General features: G+C 37.4%; 1 protein-coding gene across 25 annotated transcripts in view; it reads right to left on the bottom strand.

Moving 5' to 3' along the window:
* Nucleotides 1-20,950, bottom strand: part of MGA (MAX dimerization protein MGA) — a 148,964-nt gene that overhangs the window by 36,317 nt on the left and 91,697 nt on the right. For all 25 annotated transcript variants that reach the window (XM_070797306.1, XM_070797305.1, XM_070797318.1 and 22 more), the window contains exons 6-9: nucleotides 18,578-18,709; nucleotides 18,260-18,364; nucleotides 16,851-17,518; nucleotides 12,956-13,304 (exon numbers count right to left, since the gene is read on the bottom strand). In XM_070797306.1, coding sequence (XP_070653407.1) covers nucleotides 12,956-13,304; nucleotides 16,851-17,518; nucleotides 18,260-18,364; nucleotides 18,578-18,709 — 1,254 coding nt within the window. The remainder of the gene's footprint in view (nucleotides 1-12,955; nucleotides 13,305-16,850; nucleotides 17,519-18,259; nucleotides 18,365-18,577; nucleotides 18,710-20,950) is intronic.

The raw sequence follows: 20,950 nt of genomic DNA, 5'->3' as shown, positions 1-20,950 counted from the left end.
CACTTTTGTTATTGTGGCACTTAAAATTACCATAAATATATATCTACATGTTTACCTGTTCATCAAATTGACAGTAACTTCTTACAGACAGACTTAGTTTTAACTGTCTATATCTTAACTCCTCTCACTCCTAGCAGTGCCCAGAGTACTTGCTCCATGAATGAAGTGTTGGGCATATAAGTCCCAGAAAACTGCTATGCTAACAATCAGCATACTATATTCATCTCCCTCCCATTCTGAAGGCATTTTAAATCTCTTTATTGTGAAATATAATACCCATATGTACAGAAACAATGTATATACAACTTAATAGCAATACATATTAACAAATACACAACCATGTAAACTCTATAAAGATTAAAAAATGAAATATCGCCACAAACCCCAGAAGCCTTTGCGTGCCTTTCTCATAATTCCTTCCTACAAGCAACTCACTTAAATTATTAGCCACCTCTCTGCATTCCTTTTTAACACCAAACATCACCACTAAACACCACAGCTTAATTTTGTCTGCTTTTGAAATTAATTACAGAGATGTGTTCCCTGCCTTGCCTTTTTCCTTCTCACTCAACAATTTTCTAAAATATATCTATATTCTACATGTAAGTCACTTATTTTTACTGTAGTATATATTATTCCACTGATTATTCATACTATTATTTATTCATTCTAATGCTATCAGGTATCTGGGTTTGTTTTCAGGTTTTAGTTACTGTGAGTCATTGTGCCAAAACACTGTTGTAGAATGCAGTTCTGCTGGTTACTTTGGAGTCAACCTACTAGACTAAGGGCATGTGAGTCACCAATCCCAGCAGAAACTGTCAAACTACTTTCCAAAGTGCTTATACCAATTTACATTCCCACTAGCAGTACATCAAAGCTCCCATTTCTTAAGAGCTGATATCATCAGAGAATTTTAATTATAACCATTTTTGCAGGCATGCAGTAGAATCTTGCTGTGGATGTAGTTTGCATTTCCAATTATAAATGAGATGGTCAACATCCCTCCTCAAGTGCCTCTAAAAGACTTGCCCCCACTTAAAAAAAATTTTTTACACTTATTTGGCCATACTGCATCTTAGTTGTGGCATGTAGATCTTTAGTTACGGGATGATAACTCTGTAGTTGCTGCATGTGAAATCTCAGTTGTGGAATGTGGGATCTAGTTATCTGACCAGGGATCGAACCCAGGTCCCAAAGCACTGGGAGCACAGTCTTAGCCTCTGGGCCTTTTTTAAATGGGACTGCTTAGTTCTGATTAATCTACACTGATATCTCTATATATTCTGGATACAAGTCCCTAAATATTGCAAGTATCTATTTTCTCACTGTAGCTTACATCTTCACTTGCATTTAATGTCTTTAAGACCTGAGTTTCTCATTTTTAATTCATCAAAGATATTGGCTTAACCAAGAAGCTTGTTTGGATTTTTCTGTAAGATATTATGGAAAAACCTGAATGAACATTTTGGCCAACCCAAAAGGACAATCAGTCCCAAAAAGGACTGATTATTTCTCCTGTCACGCTTAAGAACCCTTCTACTAATATGAGATCATACACACAAACATTTTTAAAAACATTATCTTCTAAAAGTTGTATTGCCTAGCTTTGACAATTGGGTCTGTAATCTATGTAGAAATTATCTCTATGTATAGCGTGAGGAATAAAGTTTCATATATTCCCCATATGGATACTCAATGATTCCACCAACATTTACTGAAGAGATCATCCTTTTCCTTACTCTTCTGCCATTTTTGTCAAATCAACTGTTCATGTGTTTGAGTCTAGTGCAGCCTCTCTATTTTGTCTACTGGTCTATTCAGTTGATACTCAAGCCAGAAGCATCTTTTTTTTGTTGTTGGCCATACCACACAGCATGTGGGATCCTAGTTCCCCAACCAGAGATCGAACCCTTGCCTCCTGTACTTGAAGCATGAAGTTTTTAACCACTGGACTGCCAAGGAAGTCCCCATCCCATCTTAAAATGAGAGTTCTATAACTTTTTTGACATTTAGCAAGCAAGACCTCCCGCCTTATTCTAGACTGCCCTGGCTATTTCTAGGTGCGTTTTTATATAAATTTTGGAATCAGCTTTTCAAGTTTCACATAAAAAGTTGTCACAATTTTGATTAGGATTGCAATGATTAGAACTGCAATGAAATTACAGATGAAAAAGAGAAGAAACACCATTACAATATTCAGTTTTGCTTGCTAGGAGTTTTTTGGGTTTGGGGTTTTTGTTGTTGTTGTTTAAGAATGAACACAGAAGTTTCTGGGGAGATGATGGAGTAGGCAGCACCAAGATATATGATTCTAGATGTGAACAATAACTGTACTGGCAGAATCTGATATATTTTGAAACTCTGGAGTCTGATGAAGAATTGCACCTTTCAGGGGAGGACTGGGACAGTAAACTTTCATTAGGTTCAATTTCAGTTCTTGGCACAATACCAGCTACTCATTCCTCATCACCTGGTCACCTGGCAAGCAGCTGTGCACATGTTCCTGGAGCAGCTTACAACACAGTGGGAGCCAGGGTGGGCAGAAAAGACCTTGTCCTCTAAATATCAGGGATTTCTGCTCTGACTGCTGCCTCTGGCCACAGAGATGCAAAGAGGCAGGAAGCCATTGCTATTGAAGCTACCCACTTGGTTGCAAGGCCTTATCCTTCTGTCTTAGGTAACTTCCAGGGGGATTTAAAGGGACAGCACCCTTTCCTCTCTTCACTTTTCACTCATCCCCCTTTACAGGAGATAGACACTAAAGACTAGAACACTTGGGGAAAAAAAAAAAAAAAAACCTGCATATACAAGGAAAATTAGAAAGGGACTCTGCATGCCTAGGGCTTCCCTCATAGCTCAGCTGGTAAAGAATCTGCCTGCAATGCAGGAGACCCTGGTGTGATTCCTGTTCAGGAAACTGCCTTAGGGAAGGGATAGGCTACCCACTCCAGTGTTCTTGGGCTTCCCAGGTGGCTCAAACAGTAAAGAATCTGCCTGCAATGTAGGAGACCTGGGTTCAATCCCTGGGTTGGAAAGATCCCCAAAAGGAGGGCATGGCAACCCACTCCAGTATTCTTGCCTAGAGAATACCCATGGACAGAGGAGCCTGGAGGGCTACAGTCCCTGGGGTCGCAAAGAGTCGAACACAACTGAGCGACTAAGCACACACATGAATGCCTAAGGAAAGGCTTGACACAAAGACAGCCTACAAGAGTCAAAAAAACAAAAAAAGTTAACAACAAAAAAATCCGAAGGAAAAGAATCTGATTTCAAGTTGCCACATTATTAGATTCAAATGTCCAGTGTTTCACAAAACATCACAAAGCATAAAAAAAAAAAAAAAAAAAAAGTATGGCCCATTTCAAAGAAAAAAAATAAATCAACCATCCCTGAAAAAGACCAAAAGACAGATATACCTAAGACTTTAAAATAACTGCCTTAAAGATACTCAAAAAAATCAAGGAAGATGTGGAGAAAGTCAAGAAAATAACATGTGAAAAAGATGGAAATATTGATAATGAAACACAAAACCTGAAAAGAAACCAAAAAGCAATCCTGGAGCTTAAAAAGCACAGTAACTAAAATGAAAAATTAACTACAGGGACTCAAAAGGAGATTCAAACAGGCAAAAAAAAGAATCAGTGAATTTGAAGATAGCACCATGGGAATCATGGGAGTCTAAGAAACAGGAATAAAAGAGATTAAAGACAAGTGAATAGAACCTAAGGACCTGGGTGATACCATCAAACTTTAAAAAGAGAAAGACAAAGAATCTTGAAAGCAGAAAGAGAGAAGCAAATCATCACTTACAAGAGATCCTCAATAAAATATGAGCAGATGACTCATCAGAAACTCTGGAGGCCACCAGTGATCGGATCTATCCAAAGTGTTAAAAGAAAAATACTATCAACCAAGAAACCTAAATGTAGCAGAACTGTCCTTCCAGAGACAGAGAGAGAGAATTTAGTATTATTATAACATATTCTGTAAATGTACTCTTCATTTTCTATAGAATTTGAGACTAATATGCATTTAAAGGGAAAAATCATTAGTATGAAAGTTAGTATTATTGTTATTTTTAGTTTATAACTCTAAATTTTGTTTTCTACATAATTTAAGAAATTAATGCATTTAAAAAATCATTTGCTTCTGAATACACAATGTATAAATATGTAACACTGTGACATTAACAATCAAAAGGTGTGGAAGTATAGCTATAAAGGAGCAGAGTTTTTTTTAATGTCAGTCAAGTTAAGTTGATACAAATTTAGAGTGTTATAACTTCAGGATGGTAAATGTAACCCCTGCCAACCAGTCCATTCTAAAGGAGATCAGTCCTGGGTGTTCTCTGGAAGGAATGATGCTAAAGCTGAAACTCCAATACTTTGGCCACCTCATGTGAAGAGCTGACTCATTGGAAAAGACTCTGTTGCTGGGAGGGATTGGGGGCAGGAGGAGAAGGGGACGACAGAGGATGAGATGGCTGGCTGGCATCACCGACTCGATAGACGTTGAGTTTGAGTGAACTCCGGGAATAGGTGATGGACAGGGAGGCCTGGTGTGCTGCAATTCATGGGGTTGTAAAAAGTCAGACACGACTGAGCGACTGAACTGAACTGAACTGATGGTAACCAAAAAAATTTAAAAAGCTACACAAAACACACAAAGGGAAATGAGAAAAAAATTCAAACATTTCACAACAAAATACCAACTAAAAACAAAATAATACAGTAATGCAGGAACCGAGGAACCGAGGAGTTATAAAGTATACAGAAAACAAACAGCACAATGACAGAAAATCCTTCTTATAGATTACTATTTTAAATATAGATTAAAATCTCCATTAGAAGAAAGACTGGCAAGAATTGATTAAAAACAAAAAAACAAAAAAAAACACATGATCTAATTATATATCCTGTCACCAAGAGACTCACTTTGAGATCCAAAGGCACAAACAGGCTGAAAGTGACAGAAAATGATAATCCATGCAAACAGTAACCAGAAAAGAATAGGGATGGCTATACTAAGATCAAAGTAAACATCAAATCAAAAAAACAGACAAAGAAGGATGTGTGTGTTAGTCACTCAGTCATGTCCAACTCTTTGCAACCCCAGAGACTGTAGCCCAGTAGGTTTCTCTGTCCATGGAATTCTCTAGGCAAGCATACTGGAGTGGGTAGCCCATTCCCTTCTTCCTGACCCAGGGATCAAACTTGGGTCTCCTGCATTGCAGGCAGATTCTTTACCATCTGAGCCACCAGGGAAGCCCAACAAAGAAGGGTGTCATATACTAATAAAATGTTTGATACATCCAGAAGAAATATTTACAAACATTCATACACCTAATGACAGACCATCAAAATACATGAAGCAAAAACTGACAAAACTGTTGTAGATGCCATCTTCTTCCATCATAAGGCTGTTTTGCCTACATTGAATGCCCGCAGTTTAGTGTAGCAGTCATTGCTGTATCTGAGATCTTCTGGATAACTTGCTGCAGCTTCTATACCAGTACCTGCTGCCTCTCCATGCATTTTTTTATATGTCATGGAGCTAGTTTCTTTCCATAAACCTTAAGAACCAAACACAGCTAGCTTCAAACTTTTCACCCTCTCTCAGAAGACTTCATAGAATTCAAAACAATTACGGGCTTTTAGCTTAGGAGAATGTTGTGACTGGTATGATACTCTATTCAAACCACTGAAACTTTCTCAGTGTCAGCAATAAGACTGTTTTGCTTTTTTATCATTCATATGTTCACTGGAGTAGCACTTTAAGTTTCCTTCAAGAACTTTTTCTTTGCATTTACAACTTGGCTAACTGGTGAAAGCACTTCATAGCTTTCAGCCCATCTCAGCTTTTGACATGCCTTCCTCACTAAGCTTAATCACTTCTAGCTTTGATTTAAAATGAGAGATGTAAAACCATTCCTTTCACTTGAAAACTTAGAGACCATTGTAGGGTTATCAATTGGCCTAATTTCATTACTGTTGTGTCTCAGGACACAGGGAGGTCAAGCAGAGGGAGAGAGATGGGAAATAGTAGCTAGAGTAGTCAGAATACACACAACATTCATTAAGTTTGCCATCTTGTATTGGTACAATTTATACAAGTGTACTAATAATGAAAAAATCTGAAATATTGTGAGAATTACCAAAATATGACACAGAGACATGAAAGGAGCAAACGTTGCTGGAAAAATGGTGCCAACAGACTTGCTGGACATCAATTGCCACAAACCTTCAATTTATAAAAACTGCAATATATTCAAATTACAATAAAATGAGGTATGCTTGTGAGTGTCTTTGTTTCTCCCAATTACATCAGCTTTACAGTAAAATCAGGTAGTATAAGTCTACCAACTATGTCCTTGTTTATCAAAGGACTACTCTAAGTCCTTTATTTTCCATATAAATTTTAGAAACAACTCACCAATTTCTACCTAAAGAAGCCTATTGAGGTTTTGACTGGAACAGAGTCAAATCTATAAATCAGTCTGAGGAAAACTGTATCTTACCAAGAATCTTCTGATGCATGAAAACTGTGTACCTCTCCATTTACTTAGGTGGCACAGTGGTAAACAATCCATCTGCCAATGCGGGAGATGCAAGAGATGTGGGTTTGATCCCTGGGTTGGGAAGATACCCTGGAAAACATGGCAACCCACTCCAGCATTCTTACCTGGAGAATCCCACAGACAGAGGAACCTGGCAGGCCACACAGTCACAGGCTTGCAAATAGTCAGACACAACTGAAGTGACTTAGCACGCATGCATGCACTCAGCACTTTTTTAGTATAAAGGATTTTCTTTTTTTGCAACTTTAGTCAGATTTATCCTTAAGCATTTCATTTCTTTGTATACTATTTTAAATGGTATTTTTAACTTCAATTTCAAGTTGTTCACTGGCATATATACAAATATACTATATCTTGATATTGCTGAATGCTGTAACCTCACTCAACTAACTTACACTTCTAGTAGTTTTGTAGATTTCCTAGAATTCCCCTATCTATGAAAAAGCCAATTTTATTTCTTCTTTTCCAACCTGGATGCATTTTCTTTTTCGTGCCTTACTGGCTGGCTAGGCTGTATGATGTTAAACAGACATGATGCAAGAAGACAATCTTCTTCATTCCTAATCTCTGGGAGGAAGTACCCAGCCTTGTACCAAAATTAGTATGTTGGCTGCCAAGTTTTTTATAGATGCTCCTTATCAGGTTGAGGAAGTTTCTTTCTATTGCTAGTGTGCTTAAGGACTTTCATCGGAAATGGATTTTCCCAATTTTTCAAAATATCTATTGAAATCATATGAGATATATATATATTTTTTTAGAGTCTGTTATAAAAAAGAAAAAGTTTGTTATGGTAATGGTGAACTACAGTAATTACTTTCAGATGTTAAATCAACCCTGCAGACCTGGGATAAATCCCACTAGGCCATGACATATTTATCCTTAAAATATACGTAGATGTGACTTGCTAAATTTTTATTTATAATTTTTATGTATGTTCATAACTGGTTTGAGTATTAGGGTAACACTGGTCTCACAGAATGAACCATTTTATGGATTGTTTGTAGAGACTGGATATTATTTCTTCCTTAAACAGTTTTGCAAACGTCACCATGAAGATATCTGGAACTCATGTCACTGTGGGAGTTTTCATTACAAGTTCACAGGTATAGGGCTAAGCAATTATTTCCTCTTCATGAGTCTGACAACTTTGCAGTCTTTCAAAAAAACTTTTTCATTTCATCTCAGTTGTCCAATTTATCACTATAAAGTTGTTTCTAATATTTCCTTATTATCCTTTGAAAGTCTGTAGTAATGTCACTTCTCATTCCTGATATTGATAATTGGTATATTCTCCATTTTTCATAATCAGTTTCCTACAAATATCAATTTTACTGATCTTCTCTTTACATCAAGTTAACTTGCAGGTACACATTTCCAACAAAATTCTAAGCAGGTTGAGAAATCAGGAATACCAGATTTTTATCCTCTGTCATGGTACCACCCCACAGCAGCTAAGTGGTGCTTTTATACTGTCTGCAGTATTTTTAGACAAACAAAAGAGTAAACAGGTGATAAGAGTGAAGGCCAAATTTCAGAAATCGTATCTTACACAGTAGAAAAAACACAAAGATTTGGAAAACTTGGGTTCAAATCCCTATTGCTCACTTAACAGCAATGTGACCTTGAGGAACAAGCCACTCAAATGCTTAAGCACTCAATTAGTGTATTTGTAAAATGGAGAAACCTCCTTATCACGAAAAGTTGCAAGATTTAAATAACATAACCCTTAGAGAGTGCTCTTCATAAAAACTATCTAATAATGTTAGCATCCCTCTGTCCACATCAATGAATTAATGGGCTGCTAATCACAGAAAAAAATTTAATGACCAAAAAAACCAATTGTTAAATGCCTAAATTTCACACATCAAAAACACTAATTTTTAATTTACACATTAACTGTAGAATAAATTCAAAAACACTAAAAATTCAAACTACAAAATGACACAAAAATGAAAGGGAAGTCTTCCACCACACGGTGTCAGAGTCCCATAAGTGACTACTTTCAACCATTTGTGTTCAGTTTTGGTAGTTATCTCAATAATCCTAAATAAAACACTTTATACTCAACTCCGTGATTTTAGCATTAGCTAGGGACTCAGTGTGATGAAAGATAAGGAAATTAGCATCCTAAACTTGTTCCACATCTCAACTTTTATCAGCTATAGAGCTGCTGCTGCTGCTAAGTCACTTCAGTCTTGTCCGACTCTTCGAGACCCCATGGACTACAGCCTACCATGCTCCTCTGCCCATGGGATTCTCCAGGCAAGAATACTGGAGTGGGGTGCCATTGCCTTCTCCAGCTATAGAGCTACTTTCACATTATCATGGTTTGTGGTACTAATTTCTATCCTAAAAACTTGGAACTTCAACAATTTGTATGTGCCAATTCTAAACATCAAAACATCCATACATCTGCTTAGTCAATTATGCTTACGTGATCAATCTTTGTGAAAGAAAGTGAAAGTAGCTCAATTGTGTTCGATCCTTTGGGACTCCATGGACTATGCAGTCCATGGAATTCTCCAGGCCAGAATACTGGAGGAGGTAGCCTTTTTCTTCTCCAGGCGATCTTCCCAACCCAGAAACCCAGGTCTCCCGCATTGAGGGCAGATTCTTTACCAGCAGAGCTACAAGGGAAGCCCAACAATACTGGAGTGGGTAGCCTATCCCTTCTCCAGGGAATCTTCCCAACCCAGGAATCAAACTGGGGTCTCCTGCACTGCAGGTGGATTCTTTACCAAACTATGAGGGAAGCCCTATCAATCCTTGTAGAATCAACTAATGTGACTGACCCCTAAGGAGAAGAAAATGTAATCCTATACCACTAAATCTGTTTAAATTGTCCAATAGATTCTTTTTTCTTATTAATTTATTAATATTATTATTATTATTCATGCAGCATGTGGGATCTTAGTTCCCAGGTCAGGGACTGAACCAGTGTTCCCCAGAATGGAAGGTGGATTCCCACCCAGTAGACTAATAGGAAGTCCTTCTTTTCTTACTCTTAATTGCTTGAAACTAACCAAAAATTGTGCTGGTTCATAGAATAGTTGGACCATAATTTTCCTGTACAAATCTTTTCCTTCCTGTGTTTTCAATTCTTTTTTTAATTGATGAAGTTGACATATACTTTCACCTAATCATGAATCATCCAGGTTCTTAACCATGTCATTTCTTAAAATAAAACTAATATACTCTTGAAGGTAGTCTTCTCAGCATCTTCTGATTTTTCTATTTTAAATTAGACGGCTTGCTTTATAGTCTTGCTCTATAGTAGTCATCTTAAGATTGTTTTCTCTTGGACTGTGTTCATAACTCACTAGAAGTTATCTCATGTTTCTTGTTTTTTGTTTTTTTTTTTTTTCATTTTCTGGAGCACAACCTCAAGAAAGTAACCAAGAATCTGTAAGAGATCAACTTCTTGCATCCTGATATTTTAATGTATCTCTATTTCATGCATAATTATAAATTATGGTTTATAATTTGGCCAAGGCTGTTAAGATTAAAAATTCATCCAATTCCTATTCAACTCTGACTTTAAGAATATTACTCAAATATCCAGTGTTATTGATGATCTCTTTGATACCAAACTGATTCAAAATCCTTCCCAGGAAAAGTGTCTTCTTCTAAAAAGAGTTCAGAATATATTCTTCACTCTCAGTGTTCTGAAATGTCAGAAGAACGTGTCTACATAGAGTCACCTTAAAATTCTTAACTGCCTGGTACTCAGTGGCCCCTTAAATCAGAAATGTCATATTCTTCAGCTTTGAGACATTTTCTATCACTACTTCTTCCTGTTCTATTCTACTCTACCCTATTACTTTTATTTATTTATTTATTTTTGGCCACACCACACAGACTACAGGATCTTAGTTCCCTGACCAGGGATCAAACCTGTGTCCCCTGAAGCGGAAATGTGGAGTCTTAACCATTGCACCACCAGGGAAGGCCCTCTACCATCATTTCTTCCAGTAATTTCTCTTTCATTTTCTCCTAACTTTCTCCAACTCCTTTTAATCATCAGCAATTTTTTTTTCTCATTTTCCACCTATCTTTTCGCAAAACACTGATAGATTTCAACTTCTTCCAGTTTCTATATTTACCTTTATGTTCAGTCTCAACAACACTTCTGTCTCCAAGAACTCTTCCCTATTTCTACTCCTTTTACAAAGCAATCATTACAAAAATATCTCTCCTCCTTTCCCCATTGTTCCCTAACAGTACAAGAAATTTAATGGCTCCTAGAACATAGTAGACAATGTCTTTTATTAAGGACTATCCCAGTGAGAAAACCAAAATATATTTCAGTAATTGGCTGGCTTCTGGAGTTTAATTCTAATTGAAATACAGGGTAAAGTCTCTACCAAGAAAACAAAGTAATAAACCTAACAGATATACTGTATTCCTCCTGCTGTGGTTTTTGTAACTTACTTCTGTTGCTTTGAAATGGAAAAGTATTGCTGTAAGTGGAAGATGGGGGTAAACTCAATAAGAAGATATGGGAAAAACTAAATTAATAACTTTGTATTATATTTCATTCTAAACTTTTAAAATCATATTTATAAGAAGTTCATGAAGGTAGAGTACCTTATTTGAATACTGAAACAGCAATTAGAACAGCCTGGCACTGATCACAAAATGAACAGCAGAAACTAAAAACAGACCCAAACACTGGTATATTTTCATTTCCTGTATCATAGATGACTTTTTTTTTTTTCCATAGATGACATTTTAAACCAATAAGTAAAGTATTTATTCTCAACAAGTAATAGTACAACTGGCTAGCCATTTGAGGGAGAAATGATGCCCTACTCCAAATGTGATATAAATTCCAGATATATCAAAAATTTAATTTTTTAAGACCATTTATTAATCTAATTTTTTTAAATCTTGAGGATAGAGAAAGACTTTCTACATAAGATTCCAAAAAACCAAAATCATAAAAAGAAGAGACTAGACTTAACTATGTCATCTCAGATTTTCCTTTGCCTAAGGGAGATGGGAAGAACTCTGAAGAAAATTAAAATGTAAATTACAAAATTACAACCTGGAAAAAATAAAGCTTTTGGAAACATGTGGGAAAAAAACAAAGCCACTCCAATGAAAGTTAGCAAACAATTTGAAAAAGCCATTTACAGTTTATGACATATTCAATAAACCTATCACTACAGAAATGTAAATTTAAGGTAAGACATCAGTTTCTGCCTATCAGTTTTAATACCTAACAAGAATATAGAACTGGCACTATCCAACTACTGGTAATTGTGTAGTTGGTACAATTGTAGCAACATTTAAAAATGTTTAAAAATCCTCATTGTCACAGCAATTCCACTTTTAATAGCCTATACTGAACATGAATGTTCATTACCATACTATTTGAAAACCCAGAAAAGCTAAATATCCAACCAAAAGAACTGTAATAATTCAAAGCGGCTGCTGCTGCTAAGTCACTTCAGTCGTGTCCGACTCTGTGCGACCCCATAGACTGCAGCCCACCAGGCTCCCCCGTCCCTGGGATTCTCCAGGCAAGAACACTGGAGTGGGTTGCCATTTCCTTCTCCAATGCCTGAAAGTGAAAAGTGAAAGTGAAGTCGCTCAGTCGTGTCTCACTCTTAGGGACCCCATGGACCGCAGCCCACCAGGCTTCTGTGTCCAAGGGATTTTCCAGGTAAGAGTACTGGAGTGGGGTGCCATTGCCTTCTTCAAATACAAAGCTAATAAAAATAAAATTATAGAGCCGCAGTTGTTAATACAGAAAGCAGAACATGATTTTATGATAAGAAAGTTCTAAAGTTACTATACATACAGAAGTTTCATTTCTATAAAAATATATATATGCATACATGTAGATGAACAGAAAATACTGGAAGAAGATATATATCAAAATATTAATCATCCAATCTGACTGAAGAAAGTACATGGCAAACAGCAGCAAATGTAAACATAAACTGCCAACAATGGAATATTAACCTTCTAATAAACTAAGGGTTTCCCTGGTGGCTCAAACACTAAAGAATCTACCAATAAACTAAGAAGCAAGAAACTCTCTAATTACATGGTGAAATTAGTCAATCTATTTAAACAAAATAAAAAGATATAGTAGAAAAGGAAAAAATGAAATTGAGAGAAGATTCGAATTTAACACAGAAGAGCTATCTTCAAGAGAAAATTTCAATTTAAAAAAAGCATATGAGTGCAGGTCTATGTACATCACACATGCCATATACAAAGAGCATTTTAAGAATAATAAGAACTAAATTCCTATGAGATCACTGATTAAGAAGATTAAAGTAATTTATATCCGACATACATTTTCAAATAATCATACTATTTGGAAAAAAAACTGTACTGTCTTAATTCTTAATTGATACTCACTGTACTCTAGTTTCTTTCTCTTCTTTTTCTCTTTCAATTGTTCTTCCTCCTCTTTGACTCCCTCTTCTCCTTCTTCTTTTTGCTCCTCTCCCAAATTATCATAAAATACTGGATCACGATGAGCACTCTTCTTCTGGAAATGCTTAGTTTTGGATCCCCCTTTAACAAGTACAACTTTTCTTTTCAAACAGGTGCAGCCAAACATGCAGTCTGGTCGGCGGCAGTGAGCAGGCTGGCGCTTCTCCAAAGCTAGACTTGAACATACACACCCCAATCGACAGAAGTCATTGTTGCATGGAGGCGCTCGTTTCCTTATGATCGTATGGATGGGTTTAGTTTTGAGAGATGCCTAAAGTTAAGAGTAGACAATTATAAATCTACTAAATCATCCCCTAACAAGTTACAATCATATACTGGTCTGCCGCCTTCTACTCTGAGCACTCAGTACAAACAGTAACAGATTAATGCAAATTCAGAAGACAAAGTAGGAATATAACCAGAAGTCTGAGCTATCTCCCATTCTAAAATACATAGCACAGATAAAAGAACAGATATTTTAATCAGTGTTAGCGTTAGTCACTTAGCCAGGTCCGACTCTTTGCGATTCCACGGACTGTACTCTGCCAGGTTCTTCTGTCCACGGGATTCTCCAGGCAAGAATACTAGAGTAAACTGCCATTCCCTTCTCCAATACTGTAATTAATTATGAGCCAAAATATCAACAAGGATGAATTTATTCTCAATAGACATCACACATAATGCTATAGAGCAGGGGTTGACCAACTTAAGGCCCAGGGGCCAAATTCAGTCTGTTTCATAAGTAAAGTTTCATTGGAACACAGCCAGGTCCACTCATTTACATAACATCTATGGCATTACAATAGCAGAGTTGAGAAACTGCAACAGAGACTGTAAGGCCTACAAAGCCAAAAGTATTTACTATCTACCCCTTTACAGAAACTGTTTACTGACCCTTGCTCTATGGTAATTAATAAAAAGAGAACAGAATAATACATGCATAACTGAAATCACATTGATTATATTCTTTGTAGCCAAAGACAGAGAAGCTCTATACAGTCAGCAAAAACAAGACCGGAAGCTGACTATGGCTCAGATCATGAACTCCTTTATCGCCAAATTCAGACTGAAATTGAAGAAAGTGGAGAAAACCACTAGACCATTCAGCTATGACCTAAATCAAACCCCTATGACTATACAGTGGAAGTGAGAAACAGATTTAAGGGACTAGATCTGATAGAGTGCCTGATGAACTATGGACGGAGGTTCGTGACACTGTACAGGAGACAGGAATCAAGACCATCCCCAAGAAAAATGAAAAAAAAGTAAAATGGCTCTCTGAGGAGGCCTTACAAATAGCTGTGAAAAGATGGAAAGCAAAAAGCAAAGGAGAAAAGTAAAGATATACCCATTTGAATGCAGAGTTCCAAAGAACAGCAAGAAGACATAAGAAAGCCTTCCTCAGCAATCAATGCAAAGAAATAGAGGAAAACAACAGAATGGGAAACACGAGAGATCTCTTCAAGAAAATCAGAGAAACCAAGGGAACATTTCATGCAAAGATAGGCTCGATAAAGGAGAGAAATGGTATGGACCTAACAGAAGCAGAAAATATTAGGAAGAGGTGGCAAGAATACACAGAAAAACTGTACAAAACAAGAGCTTCACAACCAAGATAATCACAATGGTGTGATCACTCACCTAGAGCCAAAATTCTGGAATTTGAAGTCAAGTGGGCCTTAGAAAGCATCACTATGAACAAAGCTACTGGAGGTGATGGAACTCCAGTTGAGCTTTTCCAACTCCTGAAAGATGATGCTGTGAAAGTGCTGCACTCAATATGCCAGCAAATTTGGGAAACTCAGCAGTGGCCACAGGACTGGAAAAGGTCAGTTTTCATTCCAATCCCAAAGAAAGGCAATGCCAAAGAATGCTCAAACTACTGTACAATTGCACTCATCTCCCACACTAGTAAAGTAATGCTTAAAATTCTCCAAGCCAAGCTTCAGCAGTATGTGAACCGTGAACTTCCAGATGTTCAAGCTGGTTTTAGAAAAAGCAGAGGAACCAGAGATCAAACTGCCAACATCTGTTGGATCATCAAAAAAGCAAGAGAGTTCCAGAAAAACATCTATTTCTGCTTTATTGACTATGTCAAAGCCTTTGACTGTGTGGATCACAATAAACTGTGGAAAATTCTGAAAGAGATAGGAATACCACACCACCTGACCTGCCTCTTGAGAAATCTGTATGCAGGTCAGGAAGCAACAGTTAGAACTGGACATGGAACAACAGACTGGTTCCAAATAGGAAAAGGGAGTATGTCAAGGCTGTATATTGTCACCCTGCTTATTTAACTTATATGCAGAGTACATCATGAGAAACACTGGGCTAGAAGCAGCACAAGCTGGAATCAAGATTGCTGTGAGAAATATTAATAACCTCAGATATGCAGATGACACCACCCTTATGGCAGAAAGTGAAGAACTAAAGAGCCTCTTGATGAAAGTGAAAAAGGAGAGTGAAAAAGCTGGCTTACAGCTCAACATTCAGAAAACAAAGATCACGGTATATGGTCCAATCACTTCATGGCAAATAGATGGGGAAACAGTGGAAACAGTGGCTGACTTTATTTTTCTGGGCTCCAAAATCGCTGCAGATGGTGACTGCAGCCATGAAATTAAAAGACGCTTACTCCTTGGAAGGAAAGCTATGACCAACCAAGACAGCATATTAAAAAGCAGAGACATTACTTTGTCAACAAAGGTCCGTCTAGTCAAGGCTATGGTTCTTCCTGTGGTCATGTATGGATGTGAGAGTTGGACTATGAAGAAAGTTGAGCACAGAAGAATTGATGCTTTTGAACTGTGATGTTGGAGAAGACTCTTGAGAATCCCTTGGACTGCAAGGAGACCCAACCAGTCCATTCTGAAGGAGATCAGTCCTGAGTGATAAATTGGAAGGACTGATGTTGAAGCTGAAACTCCAATACTCTGGCCACCTATGCAAAGAGCTGACTCATTGGAAAAGACCCTGATCCTGGGAAAGATTGAGGGCAGGAGGAGAAGGGACAACAGAGGATGAGATGGTTGGATGGCATCACCGACTCAATGGACATGGGTTTGGGTGGACTCCGGGAGTTGGAGATGGACAGGGAAGCCTGGTGTGCTGCGATTCATGGGGTCGCAAAGAATTGGACACGACTGAGCAACTGAACTGAAAATGAAAAGTCTTTAGGAATGATTGATTATAAAAGATAAAATTTATATTTAGTCCCAATATCTGATGATCTTCAGCTTTAGAATATAGTCACAGAATTTAAAATATGGAAGGTAAACTACAGAAATTTCATGACAGAAAACTTATCCACATGCTCCTGTATCATTTCACATGCACCAAGGCTTTAACATACCATTCACCTATGTTACCATAGGTGAATCAACAATTAATGAAAATTTCTTAATATATAATTTTATAAAAGACAAAACCATTTTCTCTGTAGGTTGATAATTTGGGGCATTTTCTGGGATTTAATACCTTTTAAGCAGAGTTTTCAAAGCTCTTTTTAACAAGCCCAGTAAATGTACTTGCCCACATGCTGGAGAATGAAATTAAAAATGTTCAAAATAGTCAGCTGCCTTTATAAAGGAGAGGGACAATTCAAAAGCATGATTGTACAGTCTCCCTCTGCTGGTAGGAGGAATCTACACTTGATATCTAGTTGATAAAGAACAAATGTGGAAGACATTTCCTTAGCTGTCACTAAGGTAACTGAACACCCCATCCTCCTGCCAAAAAGCCCCATTCCCATTTCTTCTAACGACCTAATTCTTTCTCGACAAGACTAATATGCTTTTGGAAAACAAAAGGTACCTACTTGAGCCGTAAGCAGAGTTGTTAAGGATACATCTGCTCGCTCTTCAGTGATATAGGTCCTTGGTTTTCCTTCCCAAAGTGCACAGTCTTCCAGATCCATTAGCTTCACTTGAGACTTAGACAAGCCTGGAGGGCGAGATCCCTGTTGTTGTTGCTGTTGCTGCTGCTGCTGGTGTGCCTGCCGCAAACTAATTTGCTTTGGAAATGTATTTTCATCTAAAGTTGGCACAATCAAGTTATTCACCCGGTTTTCTGAGGTGGTGCTTGAAGAATTCTTGGTAATCTTATCTCCTGGAATCATAGGAGTGTGCTTCTGCTTTGGTGAAACAGGGTATGGTAAAATGGATTTATAAGATGATTTAGTTCGGCCACTGAAAGTTGCCTGTTTGTTTTGAGACTTTGCCTTTCGAGAGACAGAGGGTACAGAATGAGGTTTCAAAGAGTAAGAGGTAGAAGGGGAAATGGTAGACTGCTTCTTCAGCACACTATCAAGTGTTCGAACATAGCTGGTACTCTTGGTGGGAAGCTGGTATACCACAGGCGACGTGGGAGCATTAGAAGAGAAACCCATGCTTGTTTCCATCAGCTTGCCTTCATTTTCCAAGTATTCATCCAGCTTATCACTGCAGAAAGCAGAACGGTTTTTCAATGGACCTTCAGAATTTCCACCTAGAAATAAAGATAAACAGATACTTAAAGAAATGTAAGACAGATATTTATGTCTCTAGAAAAATACACTTAAAAAGGCCAGGAGCATTCATTTATAAGCTACCAGATCTTCCAAACGGTCCCTCCTCAGAAGGGAAAAAGTTAAGGGCACAAAAACAGTAGTATAAAATTTAGTTTTTAAGGAACAAGAAAAAGCAAGTTTAACAGAGACAAGCATTACACTATTATAATACTGTACAAAGATTCAAAGAGGAGAAAAATTATATTGAATAAACAATAAATTTATCTAGTTAGAGTGTAACTGCAAACAATTGCAGTTTGAAAGGAAAAGCACTAAGAAAGGAGACCAACAGACACACAATCAAAATTTAGATTTCAGATTGGATTTAGAAGTTTATTTTGAAGTACTGTAACATTATTGGAAATCACTATACAGCTCTAAAGTATACAGTTCTGAAATAATGCTTGACGATGATGCTTTTTATAACTGTAGGAATAGAAAGGAAGTGTAGTTTGAAAAGGCTGCAAGAATTATTTAAGTCTGACATGGTTAGGGACTGAAACCCAGGATAGGGACTACAAGACACAGAAAATGAACAAAAAAAGGCAAGATAATTATTTTCAGTTTATTTTAAAGCATCGAAAGAAGAGATAAAGAAAAATAACCAAGGTTTACTTTTAACAAGAGTCTTTGGCCACATGTTTCAGAATGTATTTTTAAATTTTTAAAAAGCTGACTACCTTCATTCCTAGATGCAGAAGCACTATGAAACTTTCCCCTCCATCCCTTGATCTTGGTGAAATCATTGGTCTTCCCTGTCCTAGAAACAAAGGGAAATCCAGCATCTATAAAAGTAAAAGTAAAAGACGATCAAAATTCAAGGAAGCCAATATTTAATATCTAATTAATTACTAAGATTTCATCTAAAATGTATAAATTATAGTTAAGACTCACCACTAGATAAAGGATTTAATTAGAGTATCCTAAATGTCTCTAACAATGGTAGCATTTTATTTTTATCACAAACTTGTTTGAGTTTACAAATACTGTGCACTCACCAGGAGAGGCAGGGTTGGCTCCGGTAAGGTTCCAGAATGGAAAGCTAGTGGCTGGAGCCAAAGGTAGCTGTACTCCCAAGTACTTAAGATCAATGCTCATTGTTGGGTCCACTGAATTCAATTTTAAGCCCACTACAAAAAAAAAAAAAAAAGAATCATATTGGGTATTTTTTTTTCATATTGGGTATTTTTTAATCTCTGGTTGGGGTGGAGGGGGGAGGGAGGGGTATAATAAAGAATAAGTGGAGACCAGAAATGATGAAATAAAAGTTGAAAGTGGCAGACAGACTTCAAGGTGGCCTCATGATCCTCACTTCCTGGGTATTATATATTTACAAAATCCTCCCTTTTCTATCCTGAATGTTGGTGGGCCCTGTGACTTGCTTCTAACCAGTGGCAAAAGGGATAGGATGTACATGATTATGTATGTATATGTGATAATCTAAGAGTGAGTGTTATCATCCATCCTGCTAGAGCTGCAAGGATAAAAATTCTGCCAACAACCTGAGGGAAACTGGAAGCAGATCCCTCCCCACTCAAACCTTTGATGAGGAGACAAGACTCACATCTTGAGTGCAATCCTGTGATACCTTAAAAGGAGGACCCAGTTAGGCTATGGCCTAACACCTGACCCACTGAACCCTGAGACAGTAAATGTGTTGTTTTAAGGTACTAGGTTTGTAGCAATCTGTTAAGCAGCAATAGATAACTAATACATAAACACAGCAGACTTCAGACTTTTTGTACTTTAATACTTTATACCCCAGAGATTTTCTAGGACCTCTAATACAAACATACAATAGTCTGAGCGTCTGGCCTGGTGAAGGCTACTAATTCTTTAGTTATTATTAAGATACTTATGGTTAATGGAGCCTATAAATATTATGGCTTATCTGTAGGTATTGGGAAAGCATATATTTTACCTATGTTTCTACCTTTTTTTCTTTAACATTTTACATCAAAGAGTTGTCTATGTTGACAGGTGTATCTCTACATGATTTATTTTCACTGTTGTACACTATTCCAGATTATGAATGACTCTCATTTATTCACCATTCTCCTTTTGATGAGAATTAAGCTGTTTCCTATTTTAAACTATTACAAAAAATACTGCAGGGTAATTGTACATCTTGTACAAAAAAGTCTATCACAAATATGAACATGTATGAAAGTTTCTCTAGTGTATTTAGCTTTTCCTTATGGCATTTATCCAAGAGTGGAATTGCTATATAATGGGATATGTTCATCTTTAATTTACTGGATACTGTTTGACATACATGTGGCTGCCCAAAATATTCTGAGAACCTTTCCAAAAGCTATTACTTTTCCACATTATAACCCCCACCTCTTCAATAGAGAGGTGTTAAAACACAGATGTAGCCATAAAAGGCTCCAATCTAGAAGAGAGGACCATAAGCAAAGGAATACTATGCAGAATTGTGTTAACGAGGTTGATACTATTTGGCCAAGTTAAGAACTTTTAGAGGTAAAAGTAATCAATGTCCTAGCTGTAGTATACTGTGTTCAGTGTACTATGTTGAAAATGGTAGTAACTGTTCAATGTTGTGAGACTGTTTGTATGGGCTCTTAAGTTCAGTTCCGTTCAGTTCAGTTGCTCAGTCATGTCCGACTCTTTGTGACCCCATGAATCGCAGCACGCCAGGCCTCCCTGTCCATCACCAACTCCCAGAGTTCACTCAGACTCACGTCCATGGAGTCAGTGATGCCATCCAGCCATCTCATCCTCTGTCATCCCCTTCTCCTCCGTCGTCCCCTTCTCCTCCTGCCCCCAATCCCTCCCAGCATCAGTCTTTTCCAATGAGTCAACTCTTTGTATGAGGTGACCAAAGTACTGGGGTTTCAGCTTTAGCATCATTCCTTCCAAAGAAATCCCAGGACTGATCTCCTTTAGAATGGACTGGTTGGATCTCCTTGCAGTCCAAGGGACTCTCAAGAGTCTTCTCCAACACCACAGTTCAAAAGCATCAATTCTTCGGCGCTCAGCTTTCTTCACAGTCCAACTCTCACATCCATATATGACCACTGGAAAAACCATAGCCTTGACTAGATGGACCTTTGTTGGCAAAGTAATGTCTCTGCTTTTCAATATGCTATCTAGGTTGGTCATAACTTTCCTTCCAAGGAGTAAGCGTCTTTTAATATCATGGCTGCAGTCTCAGGGAATATAATTTGGACATTTTTCCTTTTTTTTTTTTTTTTGGACATTTTTCCTGACTGCATAGTCCTAGAGTCTGTTTTTCTGCCTTTCAGGAGATTCTCTCTGTAAATCATCTGATATTCTTTAATAAATTTATATTCTATTTCACCTGCAGAGTGAGTGGATTCTGATGTTTGCAATTCAGAATTCTAACT

The sequence above is a fragment of the Bos indicus genome, chromosome 10, assembly GCF_029378745.1.
Source record: "Bos indicus isolate NIAB-ARS_2022 breed Sahiwal x Tharparkar chromosome 10, NIAB-ARS_B.indTharparkar_mat_pri_1.0, whole genome shotgun sequence".
NCBI lineage: Eukaryota > Metazoa > Chordata > Mammalia > Artiodactyla > Bovidae > Bos > Bos indicus.
This window is presented reverse-complemented; position numbering and strand designations above follow the sequence as displayed.